At 36.1% G+C, this 22,463-nt stretch overlaps 1 protein-coding gene across 5 annotated transcripts in view; it reads right to left on the reverse strand.

Moving 5' to 3' along the window:
* Positions 1-2,766: 2,766 nt before the first annotated feature.
* The window catches only part of inaE (inactivation no afterpotential E), a 350,568-nt gene continuing 330,871 nt past the window's right edge, over positions 2,767-22,463 (reverse strand). For 3 of the 5 annotated variants that reach the window (XM_090381709.1, XM_090381707.1, XM_090381711.1), the window contains 3 exons: positions 18,957-18,980; positions 9,437-9,569; positions 2,767-4,660 (listed from right to left, as the gene is read on the reverse strand). In XM_090381709.1, the coding sequence (XP_090237835.1) occupies positions 3,263-4,660; positions 9,437-9,569; positions 18,957-18,980 (1,555 nt within the window). In that variant the 3' untranslated portion in view covers positions 2,767-3,262. Of the gene's footprint in view, positions 4,661-9,436; positions 9,570-18,952; positions 18,981-22,463 lie in introns of those variants that run through there. The other 2 variants (XM_090381708.1, XM_090381710.1) reach the window with 2 other exon arrangements.

The raw sequence follows: 22,463 nt of genomic DNA on the forward strand, positions 1-22,463 counted from the left end.
AGGTGAGACAGTGAGCCAGACAAGAGAGCTGGCTCAGGTTGCCAATGTGGCCTGTGTGAATGGGTGGGAGCAAACCAGACCGCAGGGTCAGGTCCGCACCATCCAGAAAAACTTGAGGCCAGCTTGAGGTCCATAAACACGAACTCGGGGCACCTCGGAACAGACGCACATGGGGAAGGATTACCTCAGTACAGTAGCGTGCACCAGTTACAGTACCGCCTTCCAGTATTTGGAGTTGTGTACGTCCATCCCAGATAACACCTACCGAGATGAGAACACCTCGACCGTCATATCGATCCCTTTTAGTGATGTTTCCTGGGTGATACCGTGTGCCAACCTCTCGCCAGATTAACTGACGTCCAGAATTGCTGCTGAGACTGAATCTACTCTCATCAGTAAAGAGTACCTTAAGTAAAGATTTTGTGGTTGTAACCTTTAGAAATAGTGTTGGTCCTTAAGTTTTGCATAACATTGTACACCAGTGTATAATGATTTCAAGGGAATACATAAGAAATAAATATAAAATGGCAAACAGTTTCAAGGAAAATGTAATTAATAAGTGTATATCTTATAATATTTTCAATATCAATCTCAATAAAAAGAAATCTTATAGTGTTCTTGAGAATTATTTATCATTACTGAGATTATTTCTGAAACGGATATTACGTTAGTTCTCCAAAGCTGAGGAAAAATACAGAAATGTGAATACGTTTTAAAATACAAATAAAAATTGAATCAAGTATGCGTCAACAGCGAAACAAAACAATACCTGCCTGTTCCCGGCAACAAATTTTCGCAAAACCTGTTGCTATAGTTAATCAGGCACTCTCAATTTCAAGATAGCCATCACTGTGAACATGTCACAAAGACACCGTGGGAATGATTCTTTGAAGCGAAGAGCAATAGGGATAATGGAACAGGACACAGTCTGAAACAGGACTGGCTGAATGTCGCCTGCTGCGTTGTAGTGTCAGAAAATGCAAACTGCCTCAATAATACCTCTCGAAGTCTTCCTCTCGTCACCTACACGCAAGATAACAGCTATTTGGGTCTAACTGCAAGGTGTCGTAGACTTCTCAGAATGGCAATTTGCTTCGCGGCTTCCTGGATCTGTAAAAGGCTTCGTGAGAGGGATTTTTATGCACGAAAACCAGCTCTCCGTGGTCCTTTGATCCATATATTCAAAACAGCCCAGTTGAATTGATACAGACAGCAATGGGTTATGGTGTTAATCATTGATAAGTCAAAATAGTTACAATCATTGTTCATCTGAAGGGAACATGAAACCAGATTCAACCACACTAACATCACAGATACGTTTGGAGATAGTGGTTGTCGTTTGATGGGTGAGCTAGATTGGCTCTCAGTGGTTGCTCAAATCTGCTGCAATCTCATTTTCAGCTTGAATTTGTATAATTTTGTAATTTCAGATCGAAATCTGCTCGATATTTGTTAAAACACAATAAAACAAATGGTTCACTTGAGTTGGCCATAATCAAATAAAAGATTTTTGATTTATTTGCATTTTTCTCTCTCTTTTTTATCTTTGGAACACCACTGAATGCAATTTTATGTTATTTCAATACACTTCATTTTTTTTTTAAACTCTTAACTAACCTTTATTTAGGCTGGCTTAGCAATATTAACATTGTAATATTACTTTTCATTAGGTTTTACTCCAGTCAGTTAGACGAATGGTGCACAGCGTGTGGAAGGCAAAATGTTTAGGAGAGTTGGTGAAAGAAATTTTCAAAAGAAAAAAAAAAAAAAAAAAAATGAAAACACGAATTTATGTATTTAAAATAACCAAGACTGACACAATTAATAATATTCATTCTACAAAGAGAAAGCAGGCTTTTTTTTTTTTTTTTGATTTTTTGATAGATAGCATTGAGATGTATATCGCTTATTTTGAGGAATGGCCTATTTGCCGTATTTTAGCAGACATGTTTGAATTTGATGTTAAAACTGGCTAAGTGTATTTACTGTTTACATTTTACGATTTCAAAATTTAAATTTTGCCTAATCAACTGCTTTTTTTTCTCGATTTAGCCTGAAAATGGCATCGGTGTGCTTCTGAAACAATCATAATCCTGTTTTCTTTCGAGAAAAAAAAAAAGTCATTTTGTATTCGTAAGGAATTGAGCCAAACGATTACTTCTGTAATTTTTTTAGTGGCGAAAAGTCAATCACTAGGGTCCTCCCTCCTCGGGAAGCAGAAGTACGAGTTATTATTATCAAGTTTTATTACCCTGCAGTGAAAACTGGTGAATATCCCTGAGCCACCATGTTCTGTTTATATTTTCCAGTGTCCAGCGAGTTGAAACAACAACCTATAAAGTGCCGTCGGGCAAATATCGTTCATTGGAAAGGACCCAGAGTCGCCTTGGCTGTCATTAGTATCTATGTGACAATGTACAGGTAAGAAATTTTTTATATTTAGATGATAACAGCACACAACTTGAAATTTTTATTATATACAACAGAAACATATGGTTCAAAATATTTACAACTTAGAGCTCTTAAGAAGTTGTGTTAATAGAGGTCGTTTTTAGCCATAGCAGCGCGCCATCTTTAGTTATCGCGTCAGGAACGTTTATATTTCATACTGTAATTAAAAAAGCACCATGAATTTAAAATATACCAAAATGTGCATCACAAGATAGCATATATATATGTACATCGTTTAAAAAACAGTTAAATAGTTGTAATGACTTTTTTTCCTTTTAATGTAAGTAAAATTCCCCTTACCAATTTAAATTCTGATGTATTTATACATTATATTTTTAAATGGCAACATTACTCTGGATGGCACTGCTATTAAAGCTTTTTGTTCCCGAAATTTTAGGCGTTGCTTAAAAATATCAGAGATTAAAAATTTTAGCAAATTTTAAATGAAATTAAATGAGAGCGAAGTTTGCTCTAACAAGTTGATAGAAATCACCATTTTTTACAACGACAGTTTTTCGGTAGAGAGAGAGAAAACTTTGTGTACAAACTTTTTAAACATTTTGGCGATGGGCGAAAATTTCTCAGTCTTCAAATATTCAAAAATGTTACCCCTCCCCAACCCTGACGTCTTCCTCTCGTTCAACACAATCTGGCTGTCAAGTTTACACTTTGAGTTATATCACATGTGCAGCTTTACGCTGATTCTTTGGAAGAATGTGGAAGATGCTGAAAAATAGTTACGGGGGGATTAAAAATGGCCCCCATATATGGCACCTTGAAGCGAGCACCGGACCAATTATTTGTGGTTACACTATAAACTACTTTCCGTTGGTGGCTCTCGTGGCCCATGTGTTCGAACGTGTTCTACAGATGGAGAATGTTTAGGGGTTGATGTAAGCACTTCGACCTCCACGTGTGACTGGCGAACGCTTTGTGGAGAAGACACGGAAAGAGCAGTTTTAAACACTTCTTGGAGATGCGTAGCTTCAAGCTCTTGGGGTGGTCGATGAATGGTTGGCATCTCGGATAAGGATATGAGATGGCTTTTAGAAATGGGCTGTTCCATGGTGGGAGAGTCAAGGGGACTGAGGTCGGAGTAGCTGTGATGAGAGTACATGTAGACGTGATTGCCGTACTCCTGTTGGGTACTGTACTCAGGATATGTTGGGACAAATGATTCGCCTGAGTTATATAAGCTGTCCTCGGACTCCTCTCGACCGTTTTCGTGACTTTCTTGACTGTCGTAGAGGTCAAAGGTCACGCGTTTGGTTTCGTGAGGTGTGAAGAGACGGTCAGTTGTTTTGTCTGTGCTGGTGCTGGCATAAGTACTGTCACCACCAGCCGACTGCCACCTCCCACTGCTGGATTTACTTCCCTGAGCTAAAGGTTCAATGTTCAAACTAAGACGCGACGGATCCATCCTGGCACTGATCTCATCCCGATGCCGAGTCCTGTCAGGATCAATTTCTACAGTCACTTCTGTAATCACTTTATGTCCCATAGGAGTACTCACCGCTTGGGGAAAACAATTAGTTAATAAACTAGCACTAGAACTATCACGCATTACACCGGATCCCCTCTCAGCGTCCTCCATTATGTGATACACTAATTCCACTGGCTGGTGGTTATCCGAACGGTCATTATACACTCCCAGAGTATCGGTTGATGGCCGCTGAACTGCTGGAGACTGAGCTATTGGTTCCATGGTAGGAACCCCGCCCCATGATAGTCTATTGGCCATATTGCCATTGCTTATCCGCTGATGACTGCCTTTGGAAGAAATGCTTGAAACATCGGATAATGTTTCAGGGGAAGCTAAAGGAGCCATACCCATCCATTCATCATGAACAAGGTCTAGTCGGTTTCCAGGATCCAATGTTGCACTGTCTTGACCTGCAGACGGTGGCAGTCTTTGCTGTCTACTCTGGTAGCTGCTGTCTAATGCTGCTGCTACAGCACTACTGTATTCCCAGCTTAAGCTGTGCTTTACTGGTCCATGAGAAGAAACGGCACCATCAGCAGTGAAGCCGTCCTCACCACTAGCACCTTCTGGCTGGAGGTCGGTAAAGCTGGTTTCCAGGACAAGACGATGGGGCGGAGTTCGATCTTCAGTGGAGTTTAAAGTATCGGCACTGGGGCTGAGCAGTTGGCGGCGTTCTGTCTCAGACAGTCTTCGTTGAGGCTTGGCAGGACCAGTGTTGATCAGCAACTAAGGAAAGTAAAATACCAAAATAAGTAACATGGCCAAACGATTCATTTATTGCTGAACAAAACAAAAATAATAATAACTTTAGGAAATAATCTTTAAATAATTATTTTAATTTTCTAGTTCAGTTGGAAAATTGGTGCGAAAGGTTATGGGTGAGTTAAAGGAATAAAATGGTGTGTCATACCAGCTCATTCTAAATGAACTCATTGATCTTTCCAATTCTCTTACGTACACATTTTAACTCACAAATATAATGATAGTATTTTGAAGTAGGGTTACGATAAATATCCGATATAATTTTGGGTCGTGGCACACTTCGACATTCAAATGAAATTGCTGATTGCTACATAAATTTTCAGGAAGGCTAACGCAGTGCCTAGACGAGAGTACAGTGATCGAGGATCCTGTTTGAAGCAACAAAGAAGAATAAAGGGCACAAAAATTCCATGGAAAATTCCAAGGAAAAAAATTGTCCATTAAATTCGACACAGAATCTCTGTATTTCTGTCTTACAGGAATTATTAAACAAAAAGTTTAATATTATGATGGGTTGCACTGTTTTTGTACTCACGTCAGTTCAGAGTTACTGGATACACTAAGGAAATACCTAAAAAAGCAGTCAAGTCACCTTTTCCTGTACCTCACTGGAAGTAGAAGTTAAAAGCTGAAGAGCGAAATCCCCTAGTAGCACATAACCTTCGTGGATTCTAGCTATTTATGACAAGTGTCGATTGAAATATTTCTCCATTCCTCCAGCTGAACCGTGTTTAATTGGAAAATTTATCCTACCATGGTTCTATTGATCATATTTCAGGCTCTGAACGACCTACTCTATCAATGTCACATTATTCTCCCCTCCCTAAAATAAAGAAGTACCACATCGGGTTTGTCGCAGGGTGTATTGTCCTTGAAAAGCGTAGACCTGCGCCATAAAACTGTAATTTGTAATGAGGGCGTTATCGAGAATGTCCCAATATTGCTCTTTCTGCAAGGCACTATCCACAAAAATTATGAAACACTGGTCCAACACCATTCCACGAAAAGAAGACACAAACTATCAGCCGACGTAGCCGAGTGGTCTGACACAAGGGTGCACGTGCATAAGTACACGCGCTTTGTGTGACTATGGTTCAAGCTAAATACTGTGCTCATGTATTCTCTCCCTATTTTGTGAACTCTTTTGACCACATGGTCGTCCCAGAGTATGAATAGAATATTTATTTTTTATTTAGACTGCTAACATCGTTGGGATCGTTCAGTCCTTTTCAAAAGGTTCTTCGATTTGGTGCCACATCTAATTTCTCCATCTTATTAAACTAGACTCAAGGAAGCATTTCGCACTTTTGTAGAGACCAGTTCTTACGAGCATGACATTACTGCATCCTTCGAGGAATCCGCACGTGAATTATCTTAAAAAGTTTAAGATTTAACTTTCAAGATGAATAGTTTTGCCAGTGTAGATCGTCCCTGTGACCCTTGTTGAAGCAATTCTCTGACATCTTCTTTAGTATTCTTAGTATGCACATTGACAACTTCTTTAGTATGTTTCTGGAGTGAAACACTTTTAGGTGATTCCATAACAATAGCAATTTTGGCCCCGGTTTTATCGGGCAGTACCATACCACCAATTGTTCGGAAATCTGTTCTCAAACTACGGGGATCTCCTTGTCGATGTTCAACTTTGGCACGACCAACTGCCTCTCACTTGCATACGACGTTCCAGAATTTCACCATAAAGTTGAGAAACCCGAAATACTCATATCTCGTAAGTCCTGCTTTATGAAATCTCATAAAGCTGAGTAGATAACTTGCTCCTCTGGCAAAGAAACTAAGGCAACGAGGGTTGGTGTATTGTATCTGCAAAGTTTATAGTATTCTGTAGTCGGCTGGTCCGTTTTCTCGATGAAAAACCAGTGTTACCGGTAGAAGAAACCATATCATTTTCTCCCTCGAGACAAAGTAACTCGACCGCGGTGTGAACAAAGCCCATAAGTGTAGGAGTGTGCTATAGGCCTAATGACTCTGATGAGTATAATAAGATATTGTACAGGGAAATAGAGTGGGCCAGTAAATCAGAGAGTCTTATAATGGGGGACTTTAATTTCCCAGATATTGACTGGAATTTGTGGGTTGGTCACTCGCACACTAGCAAGGCTTTTGTGGATTTATTGGATGATTGTTTTCTACATCAGCATGTTCGTGAGGCAACAAGAGGGAGCAATACTCTTGATCTGATTATCAGTAGTGATTCTTCATGCATTAAGAATCTGCAGATAAATGAACCACTAGGTGGCAGTGATCACAGTGTGTTGAAGTGGGATTTACTCAAGGAGGTAACTACCATCAGAGGTAAAGGGAAGGGTTTTTGTTTTCGTAAAGGCGACTATGATGGTCTGAGACAGTATTTAAATTCTATATAGTGGGACCAACTGATGATGTTACCAACAGCAAACTCAAAATGGGAAGCATTCAAGGAACTAATCTTGGAGGCTACCAGGCTTTACATACCAACTAAGAAATATTGTTCAAGGTTTAGGCCTAAATGGTTGTCAGATGAATTAATCAGACATGTGGCAGAGAAGAAAAATGCATGGGATACATACAAATTAATGGGTGACATGGAAGCCTATGATAGATATAAGTTGGTCTGTAACCAAGTCACAAAGGAGATTAGGCAGGCAAAGGCAGACTACGAAAAATCCTTGGCAAAGGATGCAAAGAAAAACAGAAAAGAGTTCTTTACATATTTGAACTCGAGAAGGAAAGGGATGAATCAGATTGGTCCACTGGATATTGATGGTTCAACAGTTGAGGATCCTGCTCAGGTAGCTAACAATCTAAACGAGTATTTTGCATCTACATTCACGCATGAGGAGTTATTCAGGAAGGAGAATGATGTAGGTAAAGTAAACATTGGCAGTGAGCTGGATGATTTTGTAATAACTGAGAGGAAAGTGGAGGAGAGATTGTTGAGAATAAACATAAAAAAGGCACCTGGGGTGGATGGGATCTATCCAGTTATATTAAAGGAGGCAGCAAAGGAAGTATGCAAACCCCTAGCCATAATTATGAGAGCTTCTTTGGACTCAGGGGAGGTACCCATAGACTGGAGATGTGCAAATGTAACCCCAATTCACAAAGGAGGATCAAAGGCTGACACAAGTAATTATAGACCTGTTAGTTTAACTTCTGTTCCAGGTAAATTAATGGAGGCACTGGTTAAAGAAGCACTGCAGGATCATCTACACAAGAATTCAGTTATAGCTCAGACGCAGCATGGTTTTGTTAAGGGCAGGTCTTGCCTGACCAATTTGATTGGATACTATGATGTAGTCACAAAAGAACTGGATGCAGGGAATAACTTTGATATCATATATTTGGATCTTAGAAAGGCTTTTGATACTGTTGCACATGGAAGACTGCTGCACAAATTGGAGCAGTGTGGCATTGGAGGCAAATTGCTGCTATGGATAAGGGGTTGGTTGAGTGGCAGAAGACAGAGAGTGGTAACCAATGGACACTGCTCAACGTGGACTAATGTTATTAGTGGAGTTCCTCAAGGTTCAGTGTTGGGTCCGTTGTTGTTTTCGGTGTTTATGAATGATATTGATGATGGGATATCAAGTTTAATGTCCAAGTTTGCAGATGATACAAAGGTTGGCAGGGTCGTTAAGGACACTACTGACGCTATGCTGCTGCAACAGGATCTGGAAAGGTTGAACAGATGGGCTGAGAGGTGGCAAATGAAGTTTAACATTGACAAATGTAAAGTACTACATATGGGAAACAGTAACCCCAGAGCAACGTATCAACTCTGCGGTACTACACTGACAGTGGTGGAGAATGAAAAGGACCTGGGGGTAATTGTGCAGGCAGATATGAAGTTCTCTGAGCAGTGCAGACGAGCTGCAAGAGTAGCTCATGGTGTCTTGTCAATGATATACAGGAATTTTTCTAGCAAGGATAAGGAGGTGATTATTCCCTTGTATAAGGCAATGGTTAGGCCACATCTTGAGTACTGTATACAGGTCTGGAGGCCTCATTTCAAGAAGGATGTAGAACTGCTGGAACGGGTACAGAGAAGGGCAACAAGATAAGTGAATGGAACAAAGGGTTGCTCTCACGAAGAAAGGCTTAAGTTTTGCAAATTACAGAGTCTGGAGACTAGGCACCGGCGAGGTGATCTGATAGAGGTGTATAAGGCTTTGAATGGTTTGAGCATGCTCAATGCCAATGGGATTCTTCATCTTGCTCAGAATAATCACCTCAGAGGGCATAAATTCAAATTGAGGAAGGACGGATGTCGGATAGATGTGCGGAAATTTGCCTTTGGCCAGCGGGTGGTTGGTTGGTGGAACCGACTTCCATCACTTGTTGTAGAAGTTGATAGCCTAAACAAATTTAAAGCTCAACTGGACAGGTATTTCGAACGAACAGATGGGTGAAATGGGAGTGGGTTTTTTTTTTTTTTTTTTTTGGCTGATGCTGAATAAGCTTGCTTTCTTGCATCATATGCCTCTACTAATACTAATGCTAATGCTAAAAGTGTTTTCACGTCGAAAGAGGCCTCCATCCAGGCCGTTTCCACACATTGTGAAAGAACAGCGATATTAGCCATTGAATACAGTTTTAAACATCTGAGTAACGATATTTAGAAACTAAAATAAACCTTAATAAAATTCCAATGTTCCTTGTTTTGTGAATAACTCCCCGTTTCATATGAAGTTAAATAAATTTTAGTTTCCAATGTACAGAGTGTATAATAAACGCGCTTACCTTTTCTAGAGCATCTAGCACTTTATCAGGCATGTGGTCTTGTACCATAACTGGTGAAATGAGGACTTCATCGAAATCAGTATTATTGGCCCACAGCGCTTGATAAACTGGCTCGTGCTTTTTCATCATTCTGCTGTAAGAAATCAAAGCTTAATCAAAATTTCGTGTACCGAGTTTAGATTACTCATAAATCAACGAAATTGATAAGGCAAACAAATTCATATAAAAATCATAATTATTAAAAGAAAATCTCCATTACTACAGAATTAATTAATTAGTAGATATATGGTGATTTCTGAATGGTCGTTTCTGAATATTTACTTAAGTATGCAAACAAAATACGAAACACACAAATAACAATCAACGCTTCATTTATCGGTAGTGTTGTTAACCTTTGTGTCGAAACATCTATTCAACATTTCATATTCAGGGATGAATATCTGATTATTTTTAGCTCCATCTATTATTTTTAAATATATTAATAGTGAAAAGTAATAGATGGCGCTGAATAATTTGAATCTTAATATAAAATACAAATACAGTGCATTAAGAAATAATTTAGTTAAGTACTTTTAGCTTGAAAAAAAAAAAAAAAACTTCTTAAGCGGACTGATGACATTACTGACCTCGGAATTATATTTCAGGGCAACTGTGAATTTATAAAGTCGTAATTATCATGGCAGTAAGGTTCTTTGAATTCTTACATTCATGAGAAGAGTAGTTCTCATACTTTGTCATTAGTGATCCCCTCCCGTCATTGAGGACATTCTCTGTTCTTGTGATCCCCATCCTTCTTCCAATCACCAAAGAAAATAACTTAATTTTTGGACACTTCCATTATGTGCAGATTTTAAAATTCATCAATAACCTCCCCACCTCCAAGAAAATTTCGCAACACAGTTTGAGGGCCATTATGTTAGGAATTCAACGAAAAAAATAATAATTCCAAACATTACTAGTGACGCATTCAGATGATATAGGGCGCCTCCATAGCCAGGTGGGCAGTAGCAGCAGTGAGTAGCAAACGCTTCTTGATTAGACCGGGGTTCGAGCCCGTGACCACCAAATACAGAGGATGCGGAAAGGTCAGGGGATGACCACCGCATATCCCCGGAGCAATATGGCCTTAGTTACTAATGCTCCAAAAACAACAAACAGATGATATAGATTTTTTGATTTCATAATGTGGATAGCGGATCAGCTGAGGATCTTTTCCATTTCGCCCAAGACAGAGAAGTACAGCGTGGGGATCGCCAACCTCCAATAGGACAAAAGAAGAAGAATATGGACTGTGCGTCATTCTGTAAGATGCAGTCCCTCGATCTTTATAGGACATTCATTTACAATAGGATCTTAAGTCCTAGTTATAAATACAATATTGCCGGCTTTACTTTATCCTTCAGTTATTTGTAAATAGTAATCCATATTAATAACCACTCGCCCCATAAGATAATCAATAAAGGTGGAATCATTTGTACCCCAGAATTCACAGACGGTCTCGGTCCCCAAGCATGAAGCTCGTTTTTCATAATTTAAAGACCTTCATTGAAAGATTTGAGCCACTTATCACTTGTGATAAACAGTCATCACTATACTGAGCTTTAAGACTTAAAAATTTCGTCCGATTTTACGGTTTTCTTGCACAAAACTTTATACTTTCAAAAACTTTACAACAAATGTGCTGTGCAACAGAACTTGCCACATCTCTTTCAGACATGGTGCTGAAACGAATATGATCATGGTTGAAACGGATATCAAAAGCTGTATTTTTGTTTTTAAGAATTCGATTTCAATTTGTATTTCGAATTGTTTTATACATCATATTAGTCAGAAGCTAAACCACGGTAAGATATTGAAAAATTCTGTGAACATCGAAAAATTAATATTTTTCGATAACAATTTTAAAAAATTAAATTGAATTAAAAAAAATTCTGATACTCATATGAGAACAGTGGACTCTCCACTATTCTAGGGCAGGTTGTTTGCGGATCTAACAAGGTGTCTACAGTCAACTCTAAACTTGACTCCATCTAGGAGATGATAAAAAAAAATCGGAATTTGATATTAGGAGCTCATGACTGAAACAGGAGCTCCTAATGTCAAATTTTAGTTTTAATCGGTCATCTAACATCCTCAGTTGTTAGATGATCGGTTCTACGCTAGAGTGACATATTGATTAGTTTTAGGGTATACGAAAATGATTAAACATAGCAACTCACAATCGTTCTGGAAACATTCTGTAAAATGCTATTCGAATTTTCTGTTTCACATCCTTTAGTTCATTCACGAAGCTGTTTTTGAGTTGATTAATTTTATAATTTTCTTCCACTAGTTTCCCTACTTTCCTCTGAGCGTACAATAAGCTTAGGAAGATTCAACACAATCACTTTTTCTCTAATAGAACTGTTATTACAACTGATCGTACGATTGAAACCCTTTTCCCATCACTTAAAAATCTCTGTTGTTATGACATCTAAAGATTAGCTACAGAATAATACTAGTACAAGAATGTTCAATGATGAAAATCCATATAAAATTAGATTTTTTACACAGAAAGAAATCTACTTTTAATGGATAAAATGAAGAGTAGGTTCAAGAGCAGTTTATTCACACTGTATTTTTAATTTTCGATTTCACCTGGGACTTCAGAGTTTCCTTCCACTCAGAAATCGTCATAAAATCTTAAAACCCCTCCCCGCATTGGGAGGGGTTTTAAGATTTTATGGGAAAGGGGTTATAACCAACAACTCTATAAGCAGGGTTGTCTCTATTGTATAATGTGTAGATAAAGAACCTTAAACAACATATAATATGTGAAATCGTATTATATATTTTCAGTGTCAGCCATCTCAAATTATTTACTTGTGACGTGAATGTTTTCAAAGATCTAACATTAAGGGATCTAACATTATGCAGATGACATTAAGAGCTTTAAGGAAATTAGGTGTCAAAAATCGAACGGAAATTCAAACGGCAGTCAACTTTTTGAATAGACCTCTAAGGACAATTTCAGGCAGCTTAGAGATTTTAAAACACAAATATTTAATTATAATTACAACAAATTTCATCAAATCTTTGATAAGATTTTTTCAAAATCTTATCAAAGATTTTGAAATCAAGTTTTTAAAACAATTTTAGAATCTCAAATCTTATTCATAATACAAATATAATCCACAAGACATATCGACTTGATTAAAAGTTACACGTTTTCACTGAATGGGATCAAATTATTCAAGATTACTACTTATTCTATTTTCTTCCAAAGTTAGAATCCACCTCTGTTATAAAGTTTCTTACAAGAATCTTCTCCATCCATATTATCGAAAATATTTAAATAAAGGCAATAGACAAATGTTAAGGTTAGGTGGAGTAATCCGGTTTAATTACGAAGTTTTTTGCTTCTATATCTCTGATTGCCTCTATCTACAGTTGAGTTTTCGCGGATTTTCCACGTTTTGGAGAAGCCTGGGTTCGAATTCATTCGGAAACTGGAAGAACTCTTAAAAGTCTCTTCAATCAGGAATGTATTTTGCCGACCTTTGGAGGAGGAGGAAGTAGAGTTTCCCCTTAAGTTATTCAGCATTTACAACAACAACATGAAAATCAGGCTGTGAATACATACTTGTACAGACATATGACAAAAACTATACGAATTAGGATAATACAGAATTGTCAAACTATGACCAAAATAGTCGTTGCGCAGAAAATAATCAGAATAACCAGTCAGTCTTAGGTCGTGCTATATGTTCACAATTTTATATTGTATAATGTATAAACCAACGTTTTGCAAAATAAACATGACCTTCTTTTTCTGTACATACTTTTACATATAGCTATCTGGTCAAATGTAGGATATTATACGGAACACATTAAATTTCAAAACTGATTATGAGCATCTAAATATTTAAGTTATAAACGATTCAAAATAATTTGAACCGGAAATAATTTAATTTGAAATTTTTGAAAATAATAAACCGTATGGTTTATTTAGCAAATTTTTATGTAGTAATTGCATAAAATACAATAACAATGTGTAATAATTGCAGTCATAATAAAAATACATGTTGGTCAGAACTTGTGTGATCGAGACCCGCGAATATTCGTAAAATCAGACAAATGCTAAATGATTGTGATTTTCTCTTGTAGAGAATCTGTGTCCTCATTTTGAATTTAACCAAATAAAAATAGAATAATAAATATAATAAACAGGATATTAAAAAATATTAAAATTTTGAAATATTATATTTTAAGTGAGGAAATCTCTTAAAGTATTTTTCAGGAATAACTGCATCCACGTAAGATGTAATCAGAAATTCTGATTCAGAATAGATGGAAATAATTTCAAAGACCTGCTTAAAGATGGAAGAGCCTTGCAACAAGACAAAGGAATAAAAACAAGCTTTGACCCTAAATCCATGCATGGCGAATAATTCAAAGTATAATGGGAGATTACCCGAAGCTTAATAAATAAATATCCTATTTATTATTCTATTTTTATTTGGTTAAATTCAAAATGAGGACACAGATTCTCTACAAAAGAAAATCACAATAATTTAGCATTTGTCAGATTTTACGAATATCAGCGGGTCTCGATCATACAAATTGTCTGTCCAACATGTCTAATAAAGTTTAGAGACAACAGAATTCCCATAATGTTTTTTATACAAACTTAAAATACAGTGAAAAATAAACTAAAATGGATATTTCAATTGTGAAACTAAGACCCATCGTCAGCATTAAAATTAAACTAAATTTTACAATGCAGTTTATATACACAAGGATAAAACTGCAGCCATTATCAACCCACTGCAGGATGGAAGCCTCCTCAACAATTCATGCTGAGGGAAATGGACCATAATCTGCCACGTTGGTCCAGTGCGGGTTGGCAGATCGACCGTATTTAGCAGTCAGGGGCTTGAACCCCTGTCTACTCAAAGAACGTGTGCTACTGCACTCCCGCTCCTGACCATTCGGCCAAGGAGGCAGCGGATACACAGCTTCAATGATCTTGAATTCCTTTCAGTTCAAGTCCGTTTACTACGTGTGAAAATTTCTTACCTAAAACGAGTCGTTTATCTTACAGAAAACTTTGTGGTTAATTGAATTTGGCTCCAATAAATTATCTGGTAGTTTTTTTATTTGTAAATATAAAGTTGCATTTAAAATCAAACTAAACATTGGACTTGGGAGGCGTTTTGTTTAAACTAAAACTGTACACCTTTTTCTTTTTTTTCTTCAATTCAAAATAAGTTATTTGTATTTTCATTACGCGCTATAGTTACCATTGCTTGCTCTCTAGAAATCTATCAACTGGAAGCTTTAAATATTAATCAGGTAAATATTAGTTAGTAGACCAGGAACTTTAATATCACTAAAGTGTGGCAATTCAGTACACTCGAGCTGTGCACATTTTTAATTTGGAGTTAACGTAGGACAGGACACTCTGGATGTACCATTGTGATACGTGAAAGGACTGTTGGCAGTCTTAGAAAAGAAAGGGGAAAAAACAGAGAAAAATTAATGAGGCTTTTTTTCTGTGTTCCGGAACTAATTACCTCTTTTAAAAGGACGTGTTTTGATGGAAAGAGGTAGAGGGGAAAAAGCCCTTGAGGAAAAACTAACGATGTGTCTGAAATCTCCTTGAAGTACTTAACTGTTAATGAATTTCATGAAACAGCAGAACTTAAGAAAATAGAAAAAGGATTAACGTGTTTACTGTTAAAGATTCACTGGCAGTGAATAATATTTGAATTTCTAGCATGATAAATGTCCATTTTAGTTGTATACGTAATAAAAATGCTTTAAAAGAAGTTTATAAAGATGCAGAGATTTCCGAAGCAGACTCTTCAAGTTGTATCCTGTCATGTACGGTCTAATTAAACTCGAAATATGGTGAACAGTAACCATAATTACTTATTTTAAGGTAAAAATTTGGTAAACACTGGGTAAGAATGAATACTGGGATTTTTGAGAAACTCATTTATATTTTAATTATTTGCGTAAGAATACTAAAGAAATTCCCATAATAGATTTATAAATAAAGGAGACCAATTTTCTTTAGAACACTAAACTAAAAGCGGAAGGAGTAAAGAAAGGTTGCAGTTCTCCGCAATTCATTCAATGGAAAAAGGTTATACATCATTAACAAAAAAATTAGAAACCTTTATTCAACCTCTAGTAGGACCACTTTTTTGTCCGAATTACAGTCTACAAATGTCGTGCCATGGATTCCACTAGGTGACTGAAGGGGTCTAGCTCCAGATCTGGTCATTTTTCTTCAGGATATTTGTCAGCTGCTGTGTCGTGTTTGTTAGAGCTGCCTTTCCAAGATATCCCACATATTTTCAAATGGATTCAGATCTGAAGAATTAGGCGGCCAGGGTAGATATCGGAATGTTCCTCTAAACGTTCAGATACATATTTTGCAAGGTGGATAGTTGCATCGTCGTCTTGAAAGACCCCGTCGCAATCTTGATAAAAAGAAAGCATTCAATTTTATGAAGTTGGTTCGATATGGCAGAAAGATATTCATTGGAGGTAACATTACTTTATAACGGTATGGACAGACGCAGTACTTACCAATCAAACATACCCCATATCACGATGCCACCTCCAGCTGCATGAATGATGGACACGTGACAGACTGAATGCATGGCATCATGAGGTACACGCTACACAAAAGTGTAAATCGAGACTCGTCAGACTATGATCGTTTTCCACTGTTCCACAGTCCAGTTTCAATGTTTCCTTTTTTTTTTCTTTTTTTTTAAGTGAATGTATAACGTGTACTATAAACCAAAGTCGGGACGAGCTAAAAAACTAATGAAATATTTTTTTATTTACGTTTACGATGTCTTAGAGTTAGTGGCACCGCTCCAGTCGAATCTTTCGATATTTTACAGAAGTGGCTTTCGGATACGCAAACGACTACTAAATCGCAGATACCTCAACTTGTAGTTCGGTTGGAAATGAGTCTTTCTTTGACTAAATTGAACTTTTTAGTCGTTTCTTGCACGCTGGACCTTTTATTCTGACGCACAATTCGCTTTAAATTTCTGCGGTCTCGTTCTTGGGGTACCGACTTTCTGCTGCATTTATTCATTTTAGAGTTACATACTCCTTTTCTCTTCCATGCATTTTATTCTTTTGAGGTGGTTGTTTTCGATGCACCAGTGATTTCCTTTGTTTTCTCAATTGTGGTTCCTGCTGAACGTGGTCCGACAATGACACCTTTCTGAAAATCGGAAAGATCACCTGTCTTTCCAATGATCGGATCGACTAAAAAGCCTCAGGAAAGCGTACAGTATACAGCCGATACCAAAGAACTTGTGAGCATACCATGTGACAACTTACATTTTCATACCATACGTTTTATTGTGAAAATCCGCAGTATACAATGGGCACCAGTTGCAATGTTTCCTTTTTTTTTTTATAAGTGAATGTATAACATGTACTATAAACCAAAGTCGGGACGAGCTAAAAAAAAATTATTAAGGAAAGATTTTTTTATTTACGTTTACGATGTACAAATATATCTTTATGAAGAAGTTGTACAACCATTGTACAACTAATTGTCCAGTAGTGTCAGCTATTACTCGACTCATATGTTAGACTTTTTATTTATTTAGACTATGTTAGAAAACTGTTAGATTTTGCTATTGCTCAACTCATTTTTGCTAGAATGATTGCCAGCTTGCCTGGTCTGCCGTATTTTATGACTGCACAAGTTGTTTCTCAGGCCTATTTGAATGTAATGTTGTGCTGGCTTAAAAAAAACTTCGGAATATCTCACGAGAGGGAGGAATTATACTCTCTCTCTCTCTCAGCTAAAATCTGCTAACTTAGTTATTGATTGAAGCCTGTTGAAGGGCTTAAAAAATTCCTCCAGTTGCGGGCAGAATCGAACTCAGACCTCTTCAAACGAGCGAGTCAGCTGTCATGGGAGCCTACGGTGTAAAAACATAAAAAGAACAAAAACTAAAGTGGCTGTTTTGATCTTATATAGACGATTCGAGAAATAGCAGATTGTTAAAGAAACTTCTCAAAATGACTATGATTTATATTGGTTGCCATCTGACTTTTTGTTTATATTGTACACATGCCAAAATATTAATCGATCATACTTTCATTATTTGCCAAAAATATTTTTTACCTATTTTATAGGAATACATTTTATACTTATTTGAGAAATAAGCTTTCCTTCAGTCAGTGGTTCCCATATTGCCAGGTTTCGTGGTACCAGGGTAACGCTGGTAACCACAGCATGCAAGGGAGAATTTTAGTTATATAAATGTCAGTTTATTGACACAAAAAAATTGTTACAACAGCAGCATACTCCTAGTATAGCTACCCTGTACAGCCCACGCCAAAGGGGTTTATATGATAAAATAACATATTAACAGTCATTCCCAAAATAAACGCATACATACAATTTGATTTGATTAAAGTACTATACGCACATTCTACAAACAAAAATAACTACATATAATCATGATATTACAACACTACTGAAGAGAAAAATATTATAGACACTTGGATTGCTAAAGACAAAGAATAAGTTTTATAATTTTATTCTTATATTTTTGATCCAAGCGGAATAATCTGAGATTAACATTAAGCTGATTAACTGTCTGATGGAAGAAACTGAAAAACACTAGTGAGTGAAGAAATTCTACTGGCTGTTGGGACAAGAGATGGTTTTTGTCTAATTTCTAGGTGCAGATGTCATTCCAATGTTATCCCAAATAAAAGGAATTTCGTATGAATACAAGAGCATTTTTGCAAACGTACACGGTAATTTTTTTCTATTAATTTAAAAATGGGGATCAAGTTTATGTTCTGTGCATTTTATACCTGGAGATAATATAATACTTTAATTTTTAAATGTTTAATGTAGAACTAATAAAGAAGTTCAAAATCACGGAATAAACTTAAATCCGTACTTTGGATTTAAATGTGTGTTAACGCCAAAGAAACTAAGGCTATGAGATGTCAGTATGCTGTGTTTGTAATTACGTGTATTTTTTGACTGGTTTGCTGGACGAAAAACTCTTTTCTGGAGAAAATCCATGAGAGAGATCGTTGCCGACTAAAAACCACTTTGTGAAAAAAAATCCATAAAAATTCCTCGCATCGTTGACTGGATTCGAATTCAAGCTCTTTTCTACACAGTGTGGGAGAAGGATGATTAAAATCACTTTGCTACCTTGAGAGGTGTCCTAAAATACTTATGTACTGTGCATGAATCGACTGAATACGTCGAGTCTAAATCAGTAGAGAATTTTTTCTTGGTGAACCAGTGAGCCGCTTTATTGGGATTAATTTCTGGCTTAGATTCCCTGAGGCGATTAAATTATTTCGAATAAAGCAACAACAATTTTATTACGTTCCTTAGGAATGTTTAGATCCAAAAAATGAAAAACTATAGAGAAAATTTTATGATTTGTTAATATGAAATTTCTGTTTTGAAAATTACTGGAGAAGAAAGAATTTTATTAACTTTGAGTTGTATTACACTCACCTCCATCTCGTCTCATATTTTTGGCTAGCATTAAAAGAAAAGATTGTAATTCAATTAAAATAAACTCCTTTAATTCGATTTTGGAATATTTACATAAAATAAAAGACATTCACATTACTGTATTAGCATGTGAATACTAACTTTTATATATATATACACAATAAAATAATTTATATTTAATGGAATTTATGTAATGTTTTATTACATGTAAAATTATACTAAAGTAACAATAAGAACAATAAACATAATGCATGAATAAATTATTTAACCGTAGCTGTTTTTTAATGCAGAATAAAAATATTTCATTTCTTCATAAACCCTAATAGTATTGGCATTTTTTTTCGAATTGCTGATTAAAATAATAAATATCTGTCGACTCGAGATTTACAAATGAGATGAAGCTACGCATCAACTGAACAAACAAAGTTTAAAGTTTTTCTAAATGGTTGAATTATAGTTAGGCAGAGTTAAATTTATGATATTTCAATATTTTATTAGAAGTCATATAAAAAAAAAGAAAAGCAAAACACAGAACTTTACAATCTCAGCTATGAAAACAAAACCACTGAAATTGTGTATTTTAAGGGGCGTTAGGAAGATCAATGATTTTAAGGGAAGGAAAGTGGCTAATGAATGAAAGAATGCCAATGAAGTTCAAAAAATGAGTGGTGATATAGGGTTTTAGTTCATTACTGGAGTTGTTGCTGAAGCTAACAACTAGTAATGAACTAAATTTGATCATAGTGCGAAAACGTATCAACCAGAGTAAATTAGCAAGGGACTGAGGGAATACCGCATTGCGTCTTGTAAAATGGAGGAAGTAATGGTATTAGTAAATACAACCCAAAAGTAAGCTGAATGGGATTAGAGAATGGCATTACGTGATGAATTGTAGATGTATTTAAGAAAGGACGCACTTTTATACCACATAATGAGAAATTTTTTTAATGGCATGAATATGTTGAAAAAAATTACAATTTTATACTATTCAAAGAAATTCAAATAGTAAAATAGGAGTTACGATTACGCCGATGGCTAGAGGAATATCTAAAGTCTTCTTCAATCAAGGCTGCAGTTAGCCGATCTTAGGCGGAGATGGTACGAATTCTGCCGTGTGTTATTATCGGGGTTTTTCTGCCAGCACAACACGAAAATTGGCTAGTGAACAAACATCTACAGATAAATACATTATATGGATGTGAGAGATAACCAACGGTTTCGTTAAAATAATAGTTATATATTGCTTGTATCCGAAGTTGAGAACAAACAATAGAAGTTGAGACCACGTTCTTAGCTTCTGGTGGATCTAACCACAAAGGAGGCCGTTTATTCATGAAAGTAATTAAGGAAAATTGGCGAATCTCTTTGTAAAGCGTATTAAAATGTTTTAGATATAAATGTTTAAATCATTAGTTTTTAATCGTTCAAGCATATATACTTGAACAATTTATACACTAATGATTTATATCTGGCATACTAGCATTGAACCATACTACCAGTTACCTTGGCTGTGAGGCGTTAATGATTTTTACGGATGCTTGAGAAGTGGTCAATTAAAGGTGAATATGTACATCTCACTATGAGACCATGATGCGTTTAGCACACTACATACAACTAAGTGAATTTGTATAGGGATGAATTGTCTGCAGTCGGATGGTCAACATGTATGGAAAATCGGTGCAAATATTGCAAGCATTGTAGGAAGGTGTTGGCAACAGTGATAGAGGAAAGCACCGATTAGCCAGATTCTAGAGCTATCAGAGGAATGTTGGTATGACAACCGCAGATCTGTCAGCTAATTACAGAGCAATTTCATGATTACCTCAAGACTTCAGGTACTATGATTTAATGAAATCATAGTATGAAATAGAAATAATTTACCGTGCACTGATGCTCTGTAGTAGTATCATGGACTGAGCCTATTTCATAAGAATTGGCTTAGATGCACTGGTTCTTGCAAACAATTGTGTTTGTTGATGTTTACCTTGACATCCTGGACAGTTCTGATGGGAAATTAGAACTGAGAATTCTATGTAGACGGAATCAACCTATATCAGCACGACAATCAATAAGTAATGAACCATTGAGTACATAAAACTGAGAATAAACGAATTCAACATTTTCAAAGCCAGCAAAAAGACGTCCGACTTCTGTAAATGAAATGGACACTGCTCTGAGGGATAAGCAGCACAAAATTATGTTGTCAACATAATTTTGTCTTCTTATAAGTTTAGTTTTAAAATTTCCATATGATATACAAGTATTTGATTAGGTCCATATAGAAGACCGGATTTACCGGGCCGCAGTGCTGCCGTTGATCCAGGACTTAAGGTCGGAGGTGGAGGAAGGCTTCCAGAACAAGTTAAGTATCATTTACTTTTAATTACTTACCATTTAATGCAATATTTGCTCATTTCGTTTATTGCGTCTAAATTTATTCATAAATATATCACAGCAATATTGTGCTACATCTAGTATCTGCTTTTAATTATGCCACTTTGTTATGGACTCGATGTCTGAATCCGGCATTGAGTCTATAAGAAAGCGACATCCTGGTTTAGTGACTCTGCCTATTATAATTAGATACCTCCATCTACAGCTTATATTTCATTTATTTTAACTTATAATATACCTTTATAATGTTCCATCTTAATTAAAATGCTACATAAGTGTCTTTCTAATCGAACTGTCTATTCAGCAGTTCACTGAATACAATTGTTCTATTCAGTGCGAATATTTCTACATTTTGATAAAATCAGACTGTTGCTTAAATAACTAGTTATTTAAGTGATGGATGACAATTTGAGATATTAAGTAATATTACCATTTTCCTTAAGCATATTTTAAATATGCTTATAACTAAGTTTTGGAAACGATTATGAAAAAAAGATAAGGTAAGAAATGAATGTCAGCTTTTATTCAAAGTAGTTAGCGAGCTGAAATTAAACTTTAAAATGTACAAAAATTCAGTATGAACTTTGCTTTTACATAACGTAACCGTCTATCGATTAGTCTTTTCTTGGACAGATCTCCGAAGATTCATGCAAAGCTATGTAGATCTATACTAATATAATTTAATGAACTTAATTGATGAAGGAATGGCTAAGACAGGTTTTAAGAACATTCAATAAAATGACATCCAAATTTAATTAACATCCAGAAGTGGCAGTACTGTGCTAATGCAGTTTAAAAGCGAATATTTTTATAAGCTCAGGCAATAAAACTTTCACCATGAAAAAAAGAAGAAAAAAAAAAAACGATATTTCATTACGACTAGAGTAATACACTTACAATACAGTTCAGCCTGCTTCTGCATAAGCATGATAACACTTCTTTCAAAGATTCACTGCAGGACGAAAGATGAGATTACTTGCAGCCTTCAGTTTCAATCGATTTTATTTTGTGTTGGTTGTAGTTAATTCAGATATCCAGGCTTGCATAAGAAATGTGGTTTCGAACGACTTAAGAATTCTAATTGCATGTTTAGTCCAACTTGTTGTTTAACAA

Source organism: Mastigoproctus giganteus, chromosome 9, assembly GCF_048544385.1.
Source record: "Mastigoproctus giganteus isolate SK-2022 chromosome 9, ASM4854438v1, whole genome shotgun sequence".
In the NCBI taxonomy this organism is placed as follows: domain Eukaryota; kingdom Metazoa; phylum Arthropoda; class Arachnida; order Uropygi; family Thelyphonidae; genus Mastigoproctus; species Mastigoproctus giganteus.